This window comes from Pristiophorus japonicus, chromosome 16 (genome assembly GCF_044704955.1).
Source record: "Pristiophorus japonicus isolate sPriJap1 chromosome 16, sPriJap1.hap1, whole genome shotgun sequence".
NCBI classification, from domain to species: Eukaryota; Metazoa; Chordata; class Chondrichthyes; family Pristiophoridae; genus Pristiophorus; species Pristiophorus japonicus.
Genome location: NC_091992.1, coordinates 123130164 through 123150455, shown reverse-complemented (window position 1 = coordinate 123150455; position 20292 = coordinate 123130164). Strand labels below are relative to the sequence as shown.

At 45.6% G+C, this 20292-nt stretch overlaps 1 protein-coding gene across 1 annotated transcript in view; it reads left to right on the top strand.

Annotated features, from left to right (window-relative positions):
- Positions 1–2783: 2783 nt before the first annotated feature.
- Positions 2784–20292, top strand: part of tmem235b (transmembrane protein 235b) — a 119532-nt gene continuing 102023 nt past the window's right edge. Inside the window, exon 1 of the mRNA XM_070856848.1 lies at positions 2784–2964. Coding sequence (XP_070712949.1) covers positions 2784–2964 — 181 coding nt within the window. The remainder of the gene's footprint in view (positions 2965–20292) is intronic.

Genomic DNA, 20292 nt, shown 5'->3' with positions numbered 1-20292 from the left:
AATGAGTTGCAACAAGTGAGAACTGCATCCCTACCAATCAGTTATATTGAGGGCTGGGGCAGCTTTCCTCAACATCATTATAGGCAGTTCCTCGGAATCGAGGAAGACTTGCTTCCATTCTTTAAAAGAAAAAGTCCTTAGGTGGCTGAACAGTCCAATACGAAAACCAAGTCCCTGTCACAGGTGGGACAGATAGTTGTTGAGGGAAGGGGTGAATGGGACTGGTTTGCTGCATGCTCTTTCCGCTGCCTGCGCTTGGTTTCTGTATGCTGTCGGTGTTGAGACTCGAGGTGCTCAGCGCCCTCCCGGATGCACTTCCTCCACTTAGGGCAGTCTTTGGCCAGGGACTCCCAGGAGTCAGTGGGGATGTTGTACTTTATCCAGGGAAGCTTTGAGGGTGTCCTTGTAACGTTTCCTCTGCCCACCTTTGGCCCATTTGCCGTGAAGGAGTTCCGAGTAGAGCGCTTGCTTTGGGAGTTTCGTGTCTGGCATGCAAACAATGTGGCCTGCCCAGCGGAGCTGATCAAGTGTGGTCAGTGCTTCAATGCTGGGGATGTTGGCCTGGTCGAGGACGTTAATGTTGGAGCGTCTGTCCTCCGAGGGAATTTGTAGGATCTTGCTGAGACATCGTTGGTGGTATTTCTCCAGCGACTTGAGGTGTCTACTGTCATCATAGGCAGTCCCTCGAGTCGAGGATGACTTGCTTCCATGCCAAAAAGTTCACAGATGTTTCATTGAAGGACCTAATATTCCAGGTCACGAACTAAATCTTGAAGGGCGGAAGATGCCTGTGCGTGGATTTTTTTAACATGTGGTGGCCGTTGCACACCAGCCACCACATGAGCTTGATGGAGATAGGTCTTGTTCCAGTGACAAGAGTTATCCAAGACGACAGGAGACCAGCTCTGCTGCATGGACCTAGTGCGCACACATATCGCAGTGTGGGCTGGCCCAGCAGTCTGCGCGGCCCCCGGCCTGCGAGCACCATCGGAGCATGCCGGGGAGCGGAGGGAGCAATGTGTCTCCTGTACATGGTCCATGTCTCTGAGGAGGGCAGGTATTACTACAGCCCTGTAGACCATGAGCTAGGTAGCAGATTTGAGGGCCTGGTCTTCAAACATTCTTTCCTCAGGTGGCCGAAGGCGGCACTGGCACACTGGAGGCGGTGTTGAATCTCGTCATCAATATCTGCTCTTGTTGATAAGAGGCTCCTGAGTTATGGGAAATGGTCCACATTGTCCAGGGCCGCGCCGTGGATCTTGATGACTGGGGGGCAATTCTTGCGACAAGGACAGGCTGGTGGAGGTCCTTTGTCTTACGGATGTTTAGCGTAAGGCCTATGCTTTCATACGCCTCAGTAAATACGTTGACTATGACTTGGAGTTCAGCCTCTGTGTGTGCGCAGATGCTGGTGTCATCCGCGTACTGTAACTCGACGACAGAGTTTGTGGTGGTCTTGGACCTGGCCTGGAGATGACGGAAGGTTGACAGGTTCCCACTGGTTCTGTAGTTTAGTTCCACTCCAGCAGGGAGCTTGTTGACTGTGAGGTGGAACACAGCAGCGAGGAAGATTGAGAAGAGGGTTGGGGCGATGACACAGCCCTGTTTGACCCCGGTCCGGATGTGGAATGGGTCTGTAATGGATCCGTTGGTAAGGATCACGGCCTGCATGTCATCGTGGAGCAGGCGGAGGACGGTGACGAACTTTTGGGGGCATCCGAAATGGAGGAGGACGCTCCATTGACCCTCGCGGTTGACAGTGTCAAAAGCTTTTGTAAGGTCGAAGAAGGCCATGTACAAGGGCTGGTGCTGTTCCCTGCATTTTTTTTCTGCAGCTGTCGCACTGTAAAAATCATGTCCGTTGCGCTCCGTAGGTGACGAAATCTGCACTGTGACTCCGGGAAGAGCTCCTCAGCCACAGGGAGAAGACGGTTGAGGAGGACTCTAGCGAAGACTTTCCCAGTGGCTGATTGCAGGGAGATTCCTCTGTAGTTGCCGCAGTTGGACTTGTCCCCTTTTTTAAAAGATGGTCACGATCACTGCATCTCTGAGATTCCTCGGCATGCTCTCCTCCCTCCAGATGAGGGATGAGGTCGTGTATTCGCACCAACAGTGCCTCTCCACCATACTTCCATGCCCCAACCGGGATTCCATCCCCTCCCGTAGCCTTGCTCTTAAGCTGTCTTATGGCTTTTTCTCCCTCCTGCAGTGCTGGGGTTTTACTGAGGTGGTGGCGGATAGCTTGCTGCGGGAGCTTTTCTAGTGCTACTCCATCTAGCAAGGGTTAAGGAGGCGTATTTACAATTGGTACAGTCAATGTATTATGGTCACTGAGAACATGGCATGTGACCCGTTTGCAGCCAGGAGTTAGCTGTGGGCTAACCACCTGCCAGGTACCTGCTGTAAAAACCAAGGATTTTAGTTTGTTATTTTAACTGATTGCCAAAGCCTTGGAAATTGAACGTGACCCCGATAAAGAGTAACAATAATGCAAGAGCCCAAATACCTGTAAATGAAGCTCGGGGTGGGAGAGAGATAACATCCAACCACTAACAATTGTCTACAGCTTCCCCCACCCCTTTAAATGTACGTTTGTGGAGGCTCTTGTTTCCCATCTCTTTGTATCTTTTGTAACTGGAATTTTGGGATTGGAAAGGACATTGAGTTCGAGGAAATCGCGCACAGTTAATCGAGCACCGTCCGCAGACAGGAACACGCAGAAAGGGGAGGATTCAACCCAATACCATGATCAGCCTGACATAGCGAGCGATATTTGTAATAAGATGACTCTTGGAACGGTCTGCGTGACCGCTGGGTTAATTGGACTCTTAAGTTTCGTGTTTCTAGCGGTAGCGATCGGCACGGATTATTGGTACATTATCGACGTTTCAAACTCCAGATATAACTACGGCGAGGACTGGGAAGATTTAAACTCCCATTCTGGGCTCTGGAGAATTTGCGAAGGTACAGCGATTCTTGATCAGTTGCGATATTTCATAGTGATTGTAACTTAATTATGAGACATTTTAAGTTATAAACTATTGAGGACGGTTTCGGGGTTAATCCTGTTTTTTTACTCTATCGTAATCGGTTATAGCGACTCCTGTTCGTTTCATCATGTGTCACCGCAATCGCACCCGCACTTTACCTTTTGTAAGATTTTGGACAGGTCGAATATAATGTTTTTCAGTATTGGTTTCCCCTTAAACCTTCCCATCAGTTGCTTCATATGGTGCCGCACTTTCTCATTGTAGTTGGTGATGACTTGTCATGCCATTTCTTCCATGTACTTGCAATGGAATCATTGCTATTGATACAAGGGAAGAAAAAATAGTCGGTAGTCTTCCGAAATTAGTGTGGGGTTCAAAGATATATACAACAGGTATTGCGGGGTAACGATCATCTAGCTTCAAACATGGAAATTCAAACAGTTCCCCTTTTTGCATCAAAATGTCCTTTTCTACAGCATGAACACACAACTTGTATTTACAAACACGAGCAACCGCAGACACACGCGAACATATTCCTGAACAGAAATGTAAACAGAATTCAAGGTAAAACCAGCGCCGTGTTAATCTCGAACCTCGGCAATTACTCAAGATCAAGAGCAGAATTGTACAATCGCTGACAGAAATAATGGTGAACGGCTCTGCCAGGATCCGCACAAAGCAAATACACATCTGAAAGGCGCCAGTATACTGAGCCGGTTTCTATCCACCTGTACATTACTGTAAGAATTGTGAAAACATTCACCTCGCTCTGCCCTCTCACACAGCGCAGCAACGCTGCCATAATAATTCTTCAGAATTATTTTTACACCGGCGACACATTGTTACGGGTTTAAGAGAGAGTAAAAATGACCCCCCGGGCAGCCGCTTGGGGGCAAGCAGTAAAACAACTTGAATGGTAAAGTTTTGGGTTCTCAGCTACTGCTGAATAGCAACTGGATTCCACTGAAACAGCGAGGGATAGTACAACGTCTTCGACTGGCGGGGCAGGGCGGATGAGGAAAGAGGAGTATTGTATCTATTTGTGCTGTCAACAAGGGTTTAACAATTCAGTTCATCCACTAGGTTCACAACTGCAGCTTTTCTTCCTCCTCTCACACGGTCCTGGGTTCACCTTCACTCTCACTGTAGTTGTAGCAGTATTCGCAAAGTTTAACAATCACACAGCACCAGTTCAACTATTTTAGTTGTGCACCTTAAACAAATGCCCCTGCAACGGGGTGGGGGGGTCGAAAACATTTCAACTATTTTAGTTGTGCACTTTAAACATCACAACATATGTCATCATGACTGGTCTAGACCCAACTGGGGTTTTATTGAGTCTTGTGAACACCATGTGACTGGCTAAGCCACTCACAATGCAACAGCTCTACAACTATTTTAAGTTGTATCAGTAATCAAGTGCCCCCTGATCAAAGGGGGAGGCACATTCCAAAAACTTTTCAAGTGCCCCCTTGTTTTTCTTTTGAGGGCACCAACACACAAATTATACAAGTGCCCCCGGCTAAAAGAGGGGGGGGGGCACTAAAACTGGCACAATAAACAAATTAAACGTTTAGATCTGTAGAGTGATCGGAGCTGAATTCCAATTAACTCCCGCACCCCGTTGCAAGTCTGTTTATGGTTCCGATACATCTGTTAGATGGGCTACAACAGATCCAGAACTGCCCATTTTATGTCGGTCTCACTCAGTGCGAGCGATAACTGCAACCATCTGTCAAGTTATAACTAATATTACTAAGATAAAAACTAGGCATCAAAGCACTGAAGTACACCCAAGATGTCAAAGTTCGTCACTTTTCCAAATTTCATGTAGCAGGGAATGGTTCCAGGAGTCGTCAGTCCCTTGAAACATTTGCAGATGTGTTTGGATGAAGACCCAAGGGGTTATTTTCGTGAAAACAGGTGCTAAATGGGTGTTGTGCTAATAACACACGCCTGTTTGAAAGTCTGTTTTTAGTGCGCAAATTTGGGCCTAATTGCTGATTACCCTAATTTGAACTTGCCTGGAGGTGTTAAATCAGAGATACCCACAGGTTTAGCACTCAAGTGCTGATTAGATGCAATTTTTGTGGAGCAGTATATGTGGGCTCCACTCACCCACTTCCGCTGAAGGTGTTGAGTTTGCTGACTGACACACTTCAGCAGGTTTCAGGATGGCTCAGGGACTGAGTGAGAGGGTGTACAGGTTCTCAAACACGGCACTGGAGGTCATGATAGAAGAGGTGAGATGTTCTGTACTCAGAGGTCGGGAAGGAGTCCGCCTCGTCCTCCTGTCCCTCTCTCCTGCTGGTGCTGGTCTGCCTGGCCTCATGTCCTCCTCCCATTCCTCCTGCAGACCTCTAACCCCTTACTCCTGCTGACTCCTATATGGTACAGTGGCACAGCACATTCTTTTTAGGTGAAGTCCTCAGAAATTCCAGAATAAATGCTGAGAGAGTGTTGGTGAAGTCTTGATAAAGTGTCCCATAAAGTCTCCCGATGTGTTTGAAAAGTGCTTTTCCACCCTCCTGCAGCAAGTGACAGTAAAAAGAGACATATCTTTAAGTGGCACTCGAAATCTTCTGCAGCAGCTTGTTTGCTCTCAATCAACTGGTCACTGTTCGGAGAGGGCATTAGGTCAAGTGCTAGCCACCAATATGCTGTGCAACCTCCTTAACGATTGCTAGGAGACAATTTAAGTGGCAATCAACCCCTTAATGATTCTCCAGGCGCCCATTCCCAGTACACACATCAACTCCTTTACCAAGATAGCGGGCCAGTCCAGCATTTCAGCTTAAGACCCCATCTTGACCACCGCGGAGGCTCTTGAGTGCCTAAATTATCCGGGGAAAATTGCCCCCTTCCCCAGACTATGTTCTTGTACTCTCACTGTAACTGTGTTGGAGCAGAGATACTTCTTACCTTTACTTTCTAACCCTGCCTGTGACACACTTGGGTTCGGTTATCTGAATATGAAATTCATTTAATTAGAGGTAGTGGTGATGCGCTTTATTTCAATAGAGGTAGCTGAGGGCAGTTCCCTAATGTGTGTCGAGTCAACATTTTCAAACACTAGCTGGCATTGATGGTGATGTAGTGCTTTGGGGGTGATGATTTTTTTTGAACGGTGACCATATAAAAATAACCTTACTGAGATGGTACCACACTGTTATGTCTGGAGTCCCCCAAGGATCTATCCTCGGCCACCTCCTATTTCTCATCTACATGTTGCTCCTTGGCGACATACTCTGAAGACATGACATCAGGTTCCACATGTACACTGATGACACGTAGCTCGACCTCATTACCACCTCTCTTGACTCCTCCACTGCGTCTGTGTTGTCAGACTGCTTGCCCGACAGAAACTGAAGCAGTCCGTGCTCACATGCAGCAAGACCTGAACAACATCCAGGCTTGGGCTTATCAGTGGTAAGTAACATTCGCACCACACAAGTGCCATGCAATGACTATCTCCAACAAGAGAGAGAGTCAAATCACCTCCCACTGACATTCAATAATATTATCATTGTCAAATCCCCCACCATCAACATCCTGGGGGCGGGGGGGGGGGGGGGGGCGGGGTGCAGTCACCATTGACCAGAAACTTAACTGGACCAGCCACATAAATACTGTGACTACAAGAGCAGGCAAAAGGCTGGATATTCTGTGGCGAGTGGCTCACCTCCTGACTCCCCAAAGCCTTTCCACCACCTACAAGGTACAAGTCAGGAGTGAATTGGAATACTCTCCACTTGCCTGGATGAGTGCAGCTCCAACAACACTCAAAAAATCTCGACAGAATCCAGGACAAAGCAGCCTGTTTGATCGGCACCTCATCCACCACCTTAAACATTCACTCCCTCCACCACCGGCGCAGCATGACTGCAGAGTGTATCATCTACAAGATGCACTGCAGCAACTTACCAAGGCTTCTTCGACACCACCTCCTAAATCCCCAACCCCCACCATCTAGAAGGACAAGAGCAGCAGATGCATGGGAACACCACCACTCCCACGAACCCCTCCAAGTCACACACCATCCTGACTTGGAAATATATTGCTGTTCTTTCATTGTCGCTGGGTCAGAATCCTGAAACTCCCTCCCTAACAGCACTGTGGGAGTACCTTCACCACACGGCTGCAGCGGTCCAAGAAGGAAGCTCACCACCACTTTCTCAAGGGCAATTAGGGATGGGCAATAAATGCCGGCCTTGCCAAAAATGCCCAGATCCCCTGTATGAGTAATTTTTTTAAAATCCAGTCATGGATGAGCCACATTTTCCTCCAATTAAACACAAACTTAGCTCCCTCACCACTGATTCCAACCCCCTCCCAGGCCACTGCCTCAACATGAACCACACTTTGCAATATTGGCATCCTATTTGACCCTGAGCTGAGATTCTTATCCCATACCCTATCTGTCATGTATGTAGACCATGTACCTAACTGTATAGTCACATAAGGTGTGCCACCAGAGAGCACTGTGGTGGGAGACCTGAGGGTCACCTGCATAGGTGTGCAGGGCCCAGTATAAAAGGCTGCCCACCATGCTTGTGCCTCACTCTGGAGTTACAATAAATGGGACTAAAGTCATAACAGCTCAAGTACAACACTAATACTCTTATGAATAACTCCACAACGTCTAAAGATATAACACTATCCATCACAAAGACAGTCTACTTCCACCTCCATAGTAATGTTTGCATCTGTCTCTGCCTCAGCCCATCTACTGCTGAAACCCTTAGCCATGACTTTGTCACCTCCAGACTCGACTATTCCAATGCTTTCTTGGTTGGCCTTCTATCCACCAAGCTCTGTAAACTTCAGCTCATCCAAAACTCTGCTGCCCGTATCCTACCCCCCTCCCCCCCCCCCCCCCAACATCAAGTCCTGCTTACCCATCACCACTGTCCTTGTTGACCTACACTGGGCCCAGTCCACCAACACCTTGATTTAAAAATTCTCATCTTTGCGTTCAAATCCCTCCATGGCCGCACCCTATCCCGATCTCTGTAACCTCCTACAGCCCTACAATGCGACAAACACTCTGCATTCCTCCAACTCTTGTGCATCACCAACTCCCCGCCCAGCCATGGTGGTCGTTCTTTCTGCCGTCTAGGCTCTAAGCTCAGGAATTGGCTCTCTAAACCTTTCCATCTCTGCCTCCTCCTTTAAGACGCTCCTTAAAGCCTACACCTTTAACCAATCTTTTAATCACCCATCCTAATACCTCCTTTCACTCTGTGTCAATTTTTGTCCTATTACGTTGCTATGAAGCACCTTGGGGACATTTTTCTACCTTAAATGTTGCTATATAAATGCAAATTGTTGATGTTGTTGTTCAGTTGGTGTGGTAAGTCACAGCAGCATACTAAATCATTGCATGAGATTATTCTCATTGAAGTCACTCCTATCCATCTATTTTTTTTATTTTAAGAAATTCCATCCGCAATGGGTAATCTTGACACAACAGTGCGTTAAATGTTGAGATTGTAACGAAGGCACTAATTTTGATGTTTTTGACATAAAAAAACTCTCCTCCAGATTTCTTTCAAATGTACTTGCAGTACATAAAAACATAAGGTATAGGAGCAGGAGTAGGCCATTTGGCCCCTCGAGCTTGCTCCGTCATTCAATAAGATCACGGCTGATCTGATCTTGGCCTCAACTCCACTTCCCTGCCCGCTCCCCATAACCCTTGACTCCCTTATCTTTCAAAAATCTGTCGATCTCCACCTTAAATATATTCAATGACCCAACCTCCACAGCTCTCTGGGGTAGAGAATTCCAAAGATTCACGATCCTCTGAGAGAAGAAATTCCTCTTCATTTTGATTTTAAATGGGCCCCTTATTCTGAAACTATGCCCCCTAGTTGTAGATTCCCCCACGAGGGGAAACATCCTCTCTGCAACTATCCTGTCAAGCCCCTTCAGAATCTTATACGTTTCAATAAGAACACCTCTCGTAGAAAAATAGAAACATAGAAAATAGGTGCAGGAGTAGGCCATTTGGCCCTTCGAACCAATAAGATCAGGCTGATCATTCCCTCAATACCCCTTTCCTGCTTTCTTTCCATACCCCTTGATCCCCTTAGCCGTAAGGGCCATATCTAACTCCCTCTTGAATATATCCAATGAACTGGCATCAACAACTCTCTGCAGCAGGGAATTCCACAGGTTAACAACTCTCTGAGTGAAGAAGTTTCTCCTCATCTCTGTCCCAAATGGCCTACCTCTTATCCTAAGACTATGTCCCCTGGTTCTGGACTTCCCCAACATCGGGAACATTCTTCCCGCATCTAACCAGTCCAGTCCCGTCAGAATCTTATACGTTTTTATGAGATCCCCTCTCATCCTTCTAAACTCCAGTGAATAAAGGCACAGTTTATCCAGTCTCTCCTCATATGACAGTCCAGCCATCCCTGGAATCAGTCTGATGAACCTTCACTGCACTCCCTCAATAGCAAGAATGTCCTTCCTCAGATTAGGAGACCAAAACTGAACACAATTTTTGAGGTGAGGCCTCAACTGTACAACTGCAGTAAGACCTCCCTGCTCCTATACTCAAATCGCCTAGCTATGAAGGCTAACATATCATTTGCCTTCTTCACCGCCTGCTGTACCTGCATGCCAACTTTCAATGACTGATGAATCATGACACCCAGGTCTCGTTGCACCTCCCCTTTTCCTAATTGGCTGCCATTCAGATAATATTCTGCCTTCGTGTTTTTGCCCCCAAAATGGATAACCTCACATTTATTCACATTATACTGCATCTGCCATGCACTTGCCCACTCACCTAACCTGTCCAAGTCACCCTGCAGCCTCTTAGCGTCCTCCTCACAACTCACACCGCCATCCAGTTTAGTGTCATCTGCAAAATTGGAGATATTACACTCAATTCCTTCATATAAATTGTTAATATATATTGTAAAGAGCTGGGGTCCCAGCACTGAGCCCTGCGGCACTCCACTCGTCACTGCCTGCCATTCTGAAAAGGACCCTTTTATCCCGACTCTCTGCTTCCTGTCTGCCAACCAGTTCTCTATTCTCGTCAGTACATTACCCCCAATACCATGCGCTTTGATTTTGCACACCAATCTCTTGTGCGGGACCTTGTCAAAAGCCTTTTGAAAATCCAAATACACCACATCCACTGGTTCTCCCTTGACCACTCTGCTAGTGACATCCTCAAAAAATTCCAGAAGATTCGTCAAACATAATTTCCCTTTCAGAAATCCATGTTGACATGGACCGATCCTGTCACTGTTTTCCAAATGTGCTGCTATTTCATCCTTAATGATTGATTCCAACATTTTCCCCACAACTGATGTCAGGCTTACCGGTCTATAATTACCCGTCTTCTCTCTCCCTCCTTTTTTTAAAAAGTGGTGTTACATTAGCTACCCTCCAGTCTATAGGAACTGATCCAGAGTCGATAGACTGTTGGAAAATGATCACCAATGCATCCACTATTTCTAGGGCCACTTCCTTAGGTACTCTGGGATGCAGACTATCAGGCCCCGGGGATTTATCGGCCTTCAATGGCATCAATTTCCCTAACACAATTTCCTGCCTAATAAGGATATCCTTCAGTTCCTCCTTCTCACTAGACCCTCTGTCCCCTAGTACATTCAGAAGGTTATTTGTGTCTTCCTTCGTGAAGACGGAACCAAAATATTTGTTCAATTGGTCTGCCATTTCTTTGTTCCCCATTATAAATTCACCTGAATCCGACTGCAAGGGACCTACGTTTGTCTTCACTAATCTTTTTCTCTTCACATATTTATAGAAGCTTTTGCAGTCATTTTTTATGTTCCCTGCAAGCTTCCTCTCGTACTCCATTTTCCCCCTCTTAATTAAACCCTTAGTCCTCCTCTGTTGAATTCTAAATTTCTCCCAGTCCTCAGGTTTGTTGCTTTTTCTAGCCAATTTATATGCCTCTTCCTTGGCTTTAACACTATCCTTAATTTCCCTTGTTAGCCACGGTTGAGCCACCTTCCCCGTTTTATTTTTACTCCAGGCAGGAATGTACAATTGCTGAAGTTCATCTATGTGATCTTTAAATGTTTGCCATTGCTTATCCACCGTCAACCCTTTAAGTATCCTTTGCCAGTCTATTCTAGCTAATTCACCCCTCATACCGTCGAAGTTACCTTTCCTTAAGTTCAGGACCCTAGTTTCCGAATTAATTGTGTCACTCTCCATCTTAATAAAGAATTCTACCATATTATGGTCACACTTCCCCAATGGGCCTCGCACAACAAGATTGCTAATTAGCCTCTTCTCATTACACATCACCCAGTCTAGGATGGCCAGCTCTCTAGTTGGTTCCTCGAAATATTGGTCTAGAAAACCATCCCTAATACACTCCAGGAAATCCTCCTCCACCGCATTACTACCAGTTAGGTTAGCCCAATCAATATGTAGATTAAAGTCCCCCATGATAACTGCTGTACCTTTATTGCACACATCCCTTATTTCTTGTTTGATGCTGTCCCCAACCTCACTACTACTGTTTGGTGGTCTGTATACAACTCCCACTAGCGTTTTCTGCCCTTTGGTATTCTGCAGCTCCACCCATACTGATTCCACGTCATCCAGGCTAATGTCCCTCCTTATTATTGCATTAATTTCCTCTTTAACCAGCAATGCCACCCCGCCTCCTTTTCCTCTCTGCCTATCCTTCCTAAATGTTGAATACCCATGGATGTTGAGTTCCCAGCCTTGGTCACCCTGGAGCTATGTCTCCGTGATGCCAATTACATCATATCCGTGAACTGCTATCTGCGCAGTTAATTCGTCCACCTTATTCCGAATACTCCTCGCATTAAGGCAAAGAGCCTTCAGGCTTGTCTTTTTAGCACACTTTGCCCCTTTAGAATTTTGCTATATGTGTCCCTTTTTGTTTTTTACCTTGGGTTTCTCTGCCCTCCACTTTTACTATTCTCCTTTCTATCTTTTGCTTCTGCCTCCATTTTATTTCCCTCTGTCTCCCTGCATAGGTTCCCATCCCCCTGCCATGTTAGTTTAACTCCTCTCCAACAGCACTAGCAAACACTCCCCCAGGACATTGGTTCCGGTCCTGCCCAGGTGCAGACCGTCTGGTTTGTACTGGTCCCACCTCCCCCAGAACCGGTTCCAATGTCCCAGGAATTTGAATCCCTCCCTTTTGCACCACTCCTCAAGCCACGTATTCATCTGAGCTATCCTGCGATTCCTACTCTGACTAGCACGTGACACTGGTAGCAATCCTGAGATTACTACTTTTGAGGTGCTACTTTTTAATTTAGCTCCTAGCTCCCTAAATTCGTCTTGTAGGACCTCATCCCGTTTTTTACCTATATTGTTGGTACCTATATGCACCACGACAACTGGCTGTTCACTCTCCCTTTTCAGAATGTCCTGCACCCGCTCCGAGACATCCTTGACCCTTGCACCGGGGAAGCAACATACCATCCTGGAGTTTCGGTTGCGCCCGCAGAAACGCCTATGTATTCCCCTTACAATCAAATCCCCTATCACTACAGCTCTCCCACTCTTTTTCCTGCCCTCCTGTGCAGCAGAGCCACCCAAGGTGCCATGAACTTGGCTGCTGCTGCTTCCCCTTGATGCGTCATCCCTCTCAACAGTACCCAAAGCGGTGCATCTGTTTTGCAGGGGGATGACCACAGGGGACCCCTGCACTACCTTCCTTGCACTGCTCTTCCTGTTGCTCACCCATTTACTATCTGGCTGTGTACCCTTTACCTGCGGTAAGACCAACTCGCTAAAGGTGCTATTCACGTCATTCTCAGCATCGTGGATGCTCCAGAGTTCATCGACCTGCAGCTCCAGTGCCGCAATGCGGTCCATCAGGAGCTGGAGGCGGATGCACTTCCCGCACATGTAGTCGTCAGGGACACTGGAAGCGTCCCTGACTTTCCACATAGTACAGGAGGAGCATAACACGCGTCCGAGCTGTCCTGCCATGACTTAACCCTAGATAAACTTAATTTGGCAACAACAATGCTAAAGGTTAATTACTGATAAAGAAAAGAAAAAAGAAAAGCTACTTACCAATCACTTACCCCCTTGGCTGTGACGTCACCTTTCGATTTCTTTTTACTTCTTTTTTGCTTTCTCTCCCTGCTGCAGCTGCACTAGCTCCGCCTTTATAGGTCTCACCAACGCCCCGAACTCCCGCCTCTCCGACTACCACCGCCTCTCCTCTGCCGCTGGGCCTTTATAGGCCTCACCAACGCCCCGAACTCAGTCTTCTAAACTCCTTCTAAACTAAATTACTTGTATGTAGCATCCTGGCAATTGCACTGTGACAAATAGGTACATTTCTCCATTGTAATTCATATGCCTTAAAAAAAAAGATACAAATGGTAGCTTTGAGAATATATTTAACTGACTGGCTGCACTCAGTGTACTCTGATCAATAAAATTAAAAGGACACTCATTTATCTCACCCTTTAATAAATAAGTAAACCTGTTTGGCTGAAGTATCTGTTTAGTAAGAGGAAGCCAGAAGTCAAATAGTTGATGAAAATACCAGGAGATCACTCTGAATAAATTCTAAAAAGAACAAGGGCAAGATCTAGTTCAAGTCGAGCTATTTGATACCATTTCCCTGCCCTGCTATTAAGCTCTTCCTATTCAAACACTTATTTAGTCATGGTCTCGTCACCAATATGCACTTGTGGTAAAGTCGACAGATTCTTATGTCCCAACTCCAGCACTTCAAACTGCCCAAAATGAAGGGCGCTGACATTAAATGATGACTACTAAGCCTGAAAGCCACACGCCTTCAGAGAAATATTCACACTGTAACATAAGCTCCAATACTCTTTAGTAAATGACTGGGTAGATTCTAGTTAGGTACAAGACCATTGAATATCACATAATAAATGCATTAATCTAGGGTACCTGTGGAGCAAAATGTTTCACTAATGTAGTCACAAATGAATTTTGGAGTCAGCCTGAGTCAAGGAATTATTCAAATGCAATCTGAAAATAATACAATTAACTGATGGAGCAATTCTCTCCATCTTCATTGGTCAACGTTCTTCAGAGGAGGGAGTGGAATGAACCCACACAGCCAGTTTATCATGGCTATCAGAATCTCTAGAAGGCACCTGAGCACACAATCCATTGATACTGGGCTGGATCGTACTACTTGCAGTACAAGGGTTGAACGTGGCTTGTTTGAGGTGAGGGCACCAGAATCCATTTGCTTCCATAGAGGAAAGTTTGAACAAGGCACAGCTACAGTGATTGAATGAGAGTTAGGTAACCATTAGGGGTCTGATGTATTTGTAATGCAGAGAATGTGTGTTAAGTTAGACTTAATTGTACCTCCTGTTTTGTAACACGTGCCCATTTCCACGCAACGGTACTCACTGTACTTGCCTTGTGACCTAATGTACTAGTACTAATGCAGAACAGAGCAGCCAAATTAATAACAGCTACTGTAAAATCAATAACTCATTTTTCACCTGTACAACTGAGACTAAAAAAATAGCATACAGTGAGCAAATATGGTTGTGCAGTGAGCAAATTTGAATAGCAATGGAGAGATCAAAGCACAAATGGACAGTTTTACTGCTGATCTCCTGCAGATTATAGTCACTGCATGAGGGAAAATAGGAAAGTCTTTACAGGTCTGAAATCTATCCAACAAAAAAATAGCAGATCCAACTGTCATGGGAGTTATTTGCCACCAGAGTCAATGCTGTGTTTCATACTCTTATAAGGAAGGATTCCAATTGAAAGAAAAGTTTTAAACACGAGTTTAGGTCATGATTTCCTTTTATTTTTAGCAATGTATATAGGTCTGAAGGATAATTACCTTACCTCGCAGTATATGGTCTTATCTTACATAACCATATTATGTTACAAGTTTTGGGTCTTGCCTTAGATAATGTCTCGGTTAGAGTAGTATTGGGCACGCCCGTTCGTGATCTGATCATCTTGTATTCAACAGTGTGCCTGTATAATACAGTAGCGTAACCTCGGAGTGTAACAGTATGATTACCAGGTGATCTGAACGGGATTTTTTGCACATGCCCCGAGGTGGGTCTCTGCAATCTTTTCATAGCAAACTAACACTTGGTGAGACGAGTACAGACATGAATTGCTAATTCTCTCTTTGAAAAAAATGGAAAAAGAAATAGCAAACCACACATTCCATCCATGTGCACTAAAATGCTTGTTTGTGACATTACCTTTCTTTCAGAGTACTTCTAACTGCAAAGCCTGACCAGCAGCATTTTAATCCTCCAGCTCCATGCCCAATGCTTTGTGCCACAGTCGCTTTGCTTAAAACCTACCTGCCCATCCAGCGCCTTGTGTCCCCAGCCAAGAGGAGGGCTGAGATCCTGATTTCCTCACCTTAGTGATGTGCCAGCAGCCCTGGCAATAAAACTGGCTATGGCCCCTCCCCACAATGTTCCCAACAGACAATTGACCCTTATTGTATCAGTTGGAAGCAGATAGTGAGCTGAAACATTTCACAAACTGGCCTATCTGGTTTCAGTAGATCATCATCATAGACAGTCCTTCGAACGAGGATGACTTGCTTCCACGAGTTCACAGGTGTTTCGATGAAGGACCCGATGTTCCAGTCCTGAACTCCAATTGAGGGGGTGGAAGATGCCTGTGCATTAATTTTTTTAACATGTGGTGGCCATTGCACACCAGTCACCACACGGGCTTGACAGAGCTAGGTCTTAGTCCAGTGGCAAAGATTAACCAAGGCGACTGGAGACCTGCTCTGCTGCACAGACCTAGCGTGCACACATATCGCAGTGTGGGCTGGTCCGTGCTGCCCCTGGGCCCTCGGCTCTTCTGGGTCCCATACCCTCATCTGTCGCACCTCCGCCACGACCTCTCGCTGCTCCTTCACCATAAACATTCACCGCATCTCGTCACAAACACTCACCGGTCATCCGCCCCGACCTTCCCACTCCTCTACCTGGGCCCTGCTGATGTTCCTGCCCACACTCCAAAACGGCAACCAGGGTTTTGATGATGTCACCCAGTCGCCCATCTCAAAAACATCGCACACTTGGAGCAGCTCACGCTGGAGATTGAAGTGATATGCCGCTCCAGCTCTTTTATGGCCTGACCTGCGGAGCTGTTCTCTCGCAGGCCGCGGGGCCACAGAAACTCAATATCAACCAGAAGAAAGCAGTTTGCTTGCTTGACACCAGGCTCAATATCCAACCCTTCCATCACAGGCACACCATGGCTGCAGCATGTGCGATCGATAAGATGTACTGCGTCAACTCACCAAGGGTACTCCGACAGTACTTCACTCCCCTGTGACCTCTATCATCAAAGGACAAGTTCAACAATGTTGTGGGAACACCATCACCTCCAAGTTCCCCTCCAGGTCACATAACATTCTGACTTGGGCATATATCGCTATTCCTTCAGCAGTACGGAGTCAATATTGTGGGAATTCCCTATCAACACCACAAGGATTGCAGCGGTTCAAGGAGAATACCCACCACTGTCTTCTTAGAGCAACTAGGAATGGGCAAGAAATATGGTCTACCCGTGTCACCCACCGAACGAGAACAACATTTGAAAAAATATTTCCGATATTGCAACGCCAAGAGCATCATGACATCGGTAGATTCAAAGCTGTCCAAAGAAAATTCTACAACTGAATCAGAGACCCAAAATACCATCATTATGCTGCATGCACACTCACTGAGAAAATGTGCTATAGGATATACATAGAGCAGTGACTGGGTAGCCCAAGCTCACACACCACAGTTTATAACAGCTATGAGAAGTCAGACGGTCAAATCAATCTGCTGATGGCCAAGTCTGGTCTTGGGCAAACAATCAGTCAACACCTAATCACAGCGGGTGCAGAGTCATCGTGCTTTAGAACGATCTCATCAACCACATGCAGCCAATGCAATCGCAGTTATTATCGCTTACAGGAAAGTGCCAGTTATTTCATCAAACACTGGGTAGCAATTTAACAGGTTGCCTTACGTGTGCGTTGCTCTCTGACATTAATACTATCCACATCACTTCTCATTACACTTAAATGTTTTAAGCTAGCTGAATCACATTACTGTTGGTCCAGCAAATTTTTGAAAAGTACATTTTCTGTAGTCCATCAGCTAAAAAGACCTGCACATTTCCTGACTTTTGAGGACATTATAAATAAAATAAATAATGGAAGACCCTACAATGTAATTTATCTGCGCTTCTAAGCAGCGTTCAACAAAAAACTAAATGAAATGGTCCATGGAAATCAGATTTTTTTTTAAAGGATGAAATGGGAGTTCAGTATTTTGGCCCTTGTTTATTATTTATAGAATCCACTAGTGCAGTGAGTGCAGTAGAAATCAAGGATACAGTTCAATTTTTGCATAAAGATTTGGATCCGTTATGGAATTGGTCAGATTAATGGCAAATTAAAATAAACACAGAGCTACAAAGCACTGCATGGTGGAAGAAAGAATGAGCAACATAGTACACCTGGGAATCCCTGGCCCCAGACCACTCAAAGTGGAAGAGAAAAATCCGGCAAGGCGTTGAACACCTCGAGCCTCTTCGCCGGGAGCAAGCGGAAACCGAGTCCAAACAACGGAAGGAGCGCACGACAACCCAAGCACCCCAACCAACCGGCCCTTCAAACAACGTCCCCTCAACCACTGTCTGCCCCACCTGTGACAGAGACTGTAGGTTCTGCATCGGACTCATCAGTCACCTGAGAACTCATTAGTGTGGAAGCAAGTCATCCTTGTCTTCGAGGGTCTATCTAAGAAGAAGAAGAAGAAATGTACTTTTCATCAATGTAAATTTCAGTCATCTCATTCTAGTGGCCTAACTGATCGCAGTCATATTCTGGGTCACCTTGTGTATACCATTTAATACTTCATAGAAGTCACATATTCACTTCTCTAGAGTGCCAGAGCAGGCTTGAGGGGCCGTATGGCCTGCTTGTCCTATTTCTTGTGTTCTTATGTAGAGTTTAATCTTCGCTGATCAATTCTCGTAGCTTATCCACCCCCCCCGCCCCCACCAGCTGGGTTCATTCTTATTCCTCATCAATGCATGTATTTGCCTTTTTATATGCAGTGACCAGAATGGCACACAATATTCAACTGAAATCTGACCTGTGCATTATAAAGCCTAAGGATGACCTCTATCGGTTGTTCTAATTATGTAACCAAAGTTCTAGTTTCCTTTTTCTAGTTCTTAATGTCTTGATGTTGAAAGTTTGGAGTCTAATCTCTGTCCCATCTCTCATTGTATCCCTTGTGCTAATGCTGTATACTTACGTTGGTTTGAATACACACCTTCGATGTAGAAGAACATAAGAACATAAGAATTAGGAACAGGAGTAGGCCATCTAGCCCCTCGAGCCTGCTCCGCCATTCAACAAGATCATGGCTGATCTGGCCGTGGACTCAGCTCCACTTACCCGCCCGCTCCCCATAACCCTTAATTCCCTTATTGGTTAAAAATCTATCGATCTGTGATTTGAATACATTCAATGAGCTAGCCTCAACTGCTTCCTTGGGCAGAGAATTCCACAGATTCACAACCCTCTGGGAGAAGAAATTCCTTCTCAACTCAGTTTTAAAATGGCTCCCCCTGTGCCCCCTAATTCTAGTCTCCCCGACCAGTGGAAAAACCTCTCTGCCTCTATTTTGTCTATCCCTTTCATTATTTTAAATGTTTCTATAAGATCACCCCTCATCCTTCAGAACTCCAACGAGTAAAGACCCAGTCTACTCAATCTATCATCATAAGGTAACCCCCTCATCTCCGGAATCAGCCTAGTGAATCATCTGTGTACCCCCTCCAAAGCTAGTATATCCTTCCTTAAGTAAGGTGACCAAAACTGCACGCAGTACTCCAGGTGCGGCCTCACCAATACCTTATACAGTTGCAGCAGGACCTCCCTGCTTTTGTACTCCATCCCTCTTGCAATGAAGGCCAACATTCCATTCCCCTTCCTGATTACCTGCTGCACCTGCAAACTAACTTTTTGGGATTCATGCACAAGGACCCCCAGGTCCCTCTGCACTGCAGCATGTTGTAATTTCTCCCCATTCAAATAATATTCTCTTTTACTGTTTTTTTTCCCAAGGTGGATGACCTCACATTTTCCGACATTGTATTCCATCTGCCAAACCTTAGCCCATTCGCTTAACCTATCTAAATCTCTTTGCAGCCTCTCTATGTCCTTTACACAATCCGCTTTCCCACTAATCTTTGTATCATCTGCAAATTTTGTTACACTACACTCTGTCCCCTCTTCCAGGTCATCTATGTATATTGTAATCAGTTGTGGTCCCAGCACCGATCCCTGTGGCACACCACTAACCAACGATTTCCAACCCGAAAAGGACCCATTTATCCCGACTCCTTGCTTTCTGTTAGCCAGCCAATTCTCTATCCATGCTAATACATTTCCTCTGACTCCTCGTACCTTTCTCTTCTGCAGTAACCTCTTGTGTGGCACCTTATCGAATGCCTTTTGGAAATCTAAATACACCACATCCATCGGTACACTTCTATCCACCATGCTCGTAATATCCTCAAAGAATTCCAGTAAATTAGTTAAACATGATTTCCCCTTCATGAATCCATGTTGCGTCTGCTTGATTGCACTATTCCTATCTAGATGTCCCGCTATTTCATCCTTAATGATAGCTTCAAGCATTTTCCCCACTACAGATGTTAAACTAACTGGCCTATAGCTACCTGCCTTTTGTCTGCCCCCTTTTTTAAACAGAGGCGTTACATTAGCTGCTTTCCAATCCACTGGTACCTCCCCAGAGTCCAGAGAATTTTGGTAGATTATAACGAATGCATCTGCTATAATTTCCGCCATCTCTTTTAATACCCTGGGATGCATTTCTTCAGGACCAGGGGACTTGTCTACCTTGAGTCCCATTAGCCTGTCCAGCAGTACCCCACTAGTGATAGTGATTGTCTCAAGGTCCTCCCTTCCCACATTCCCGTGACCAGCAATTTTTGGCATGGTTTTTGTGTCTTCCACTGTGAAGACCGAAGCAAAATAATTGTTTAAGGTCTCAGCCATTTCCACATTTCCCATTACTAAATCCCCCTTCTCATCTTCTAAGGGACCAACATTTATTTTAGTCACGCTTTTCCATTTTATATATCGGTAAAAGCTTTTACTATCTGTTTTTATGTTTTGCGCAAGTTTACTTTCGTAAACTATCTTTCCTTTCTTTATTGCTTTCTTAGTCATTCTTTGCTGTCGTTTAAAATTTTCCCAATCTTCTAGTTTCCCACTAATCTTGGCCACCTT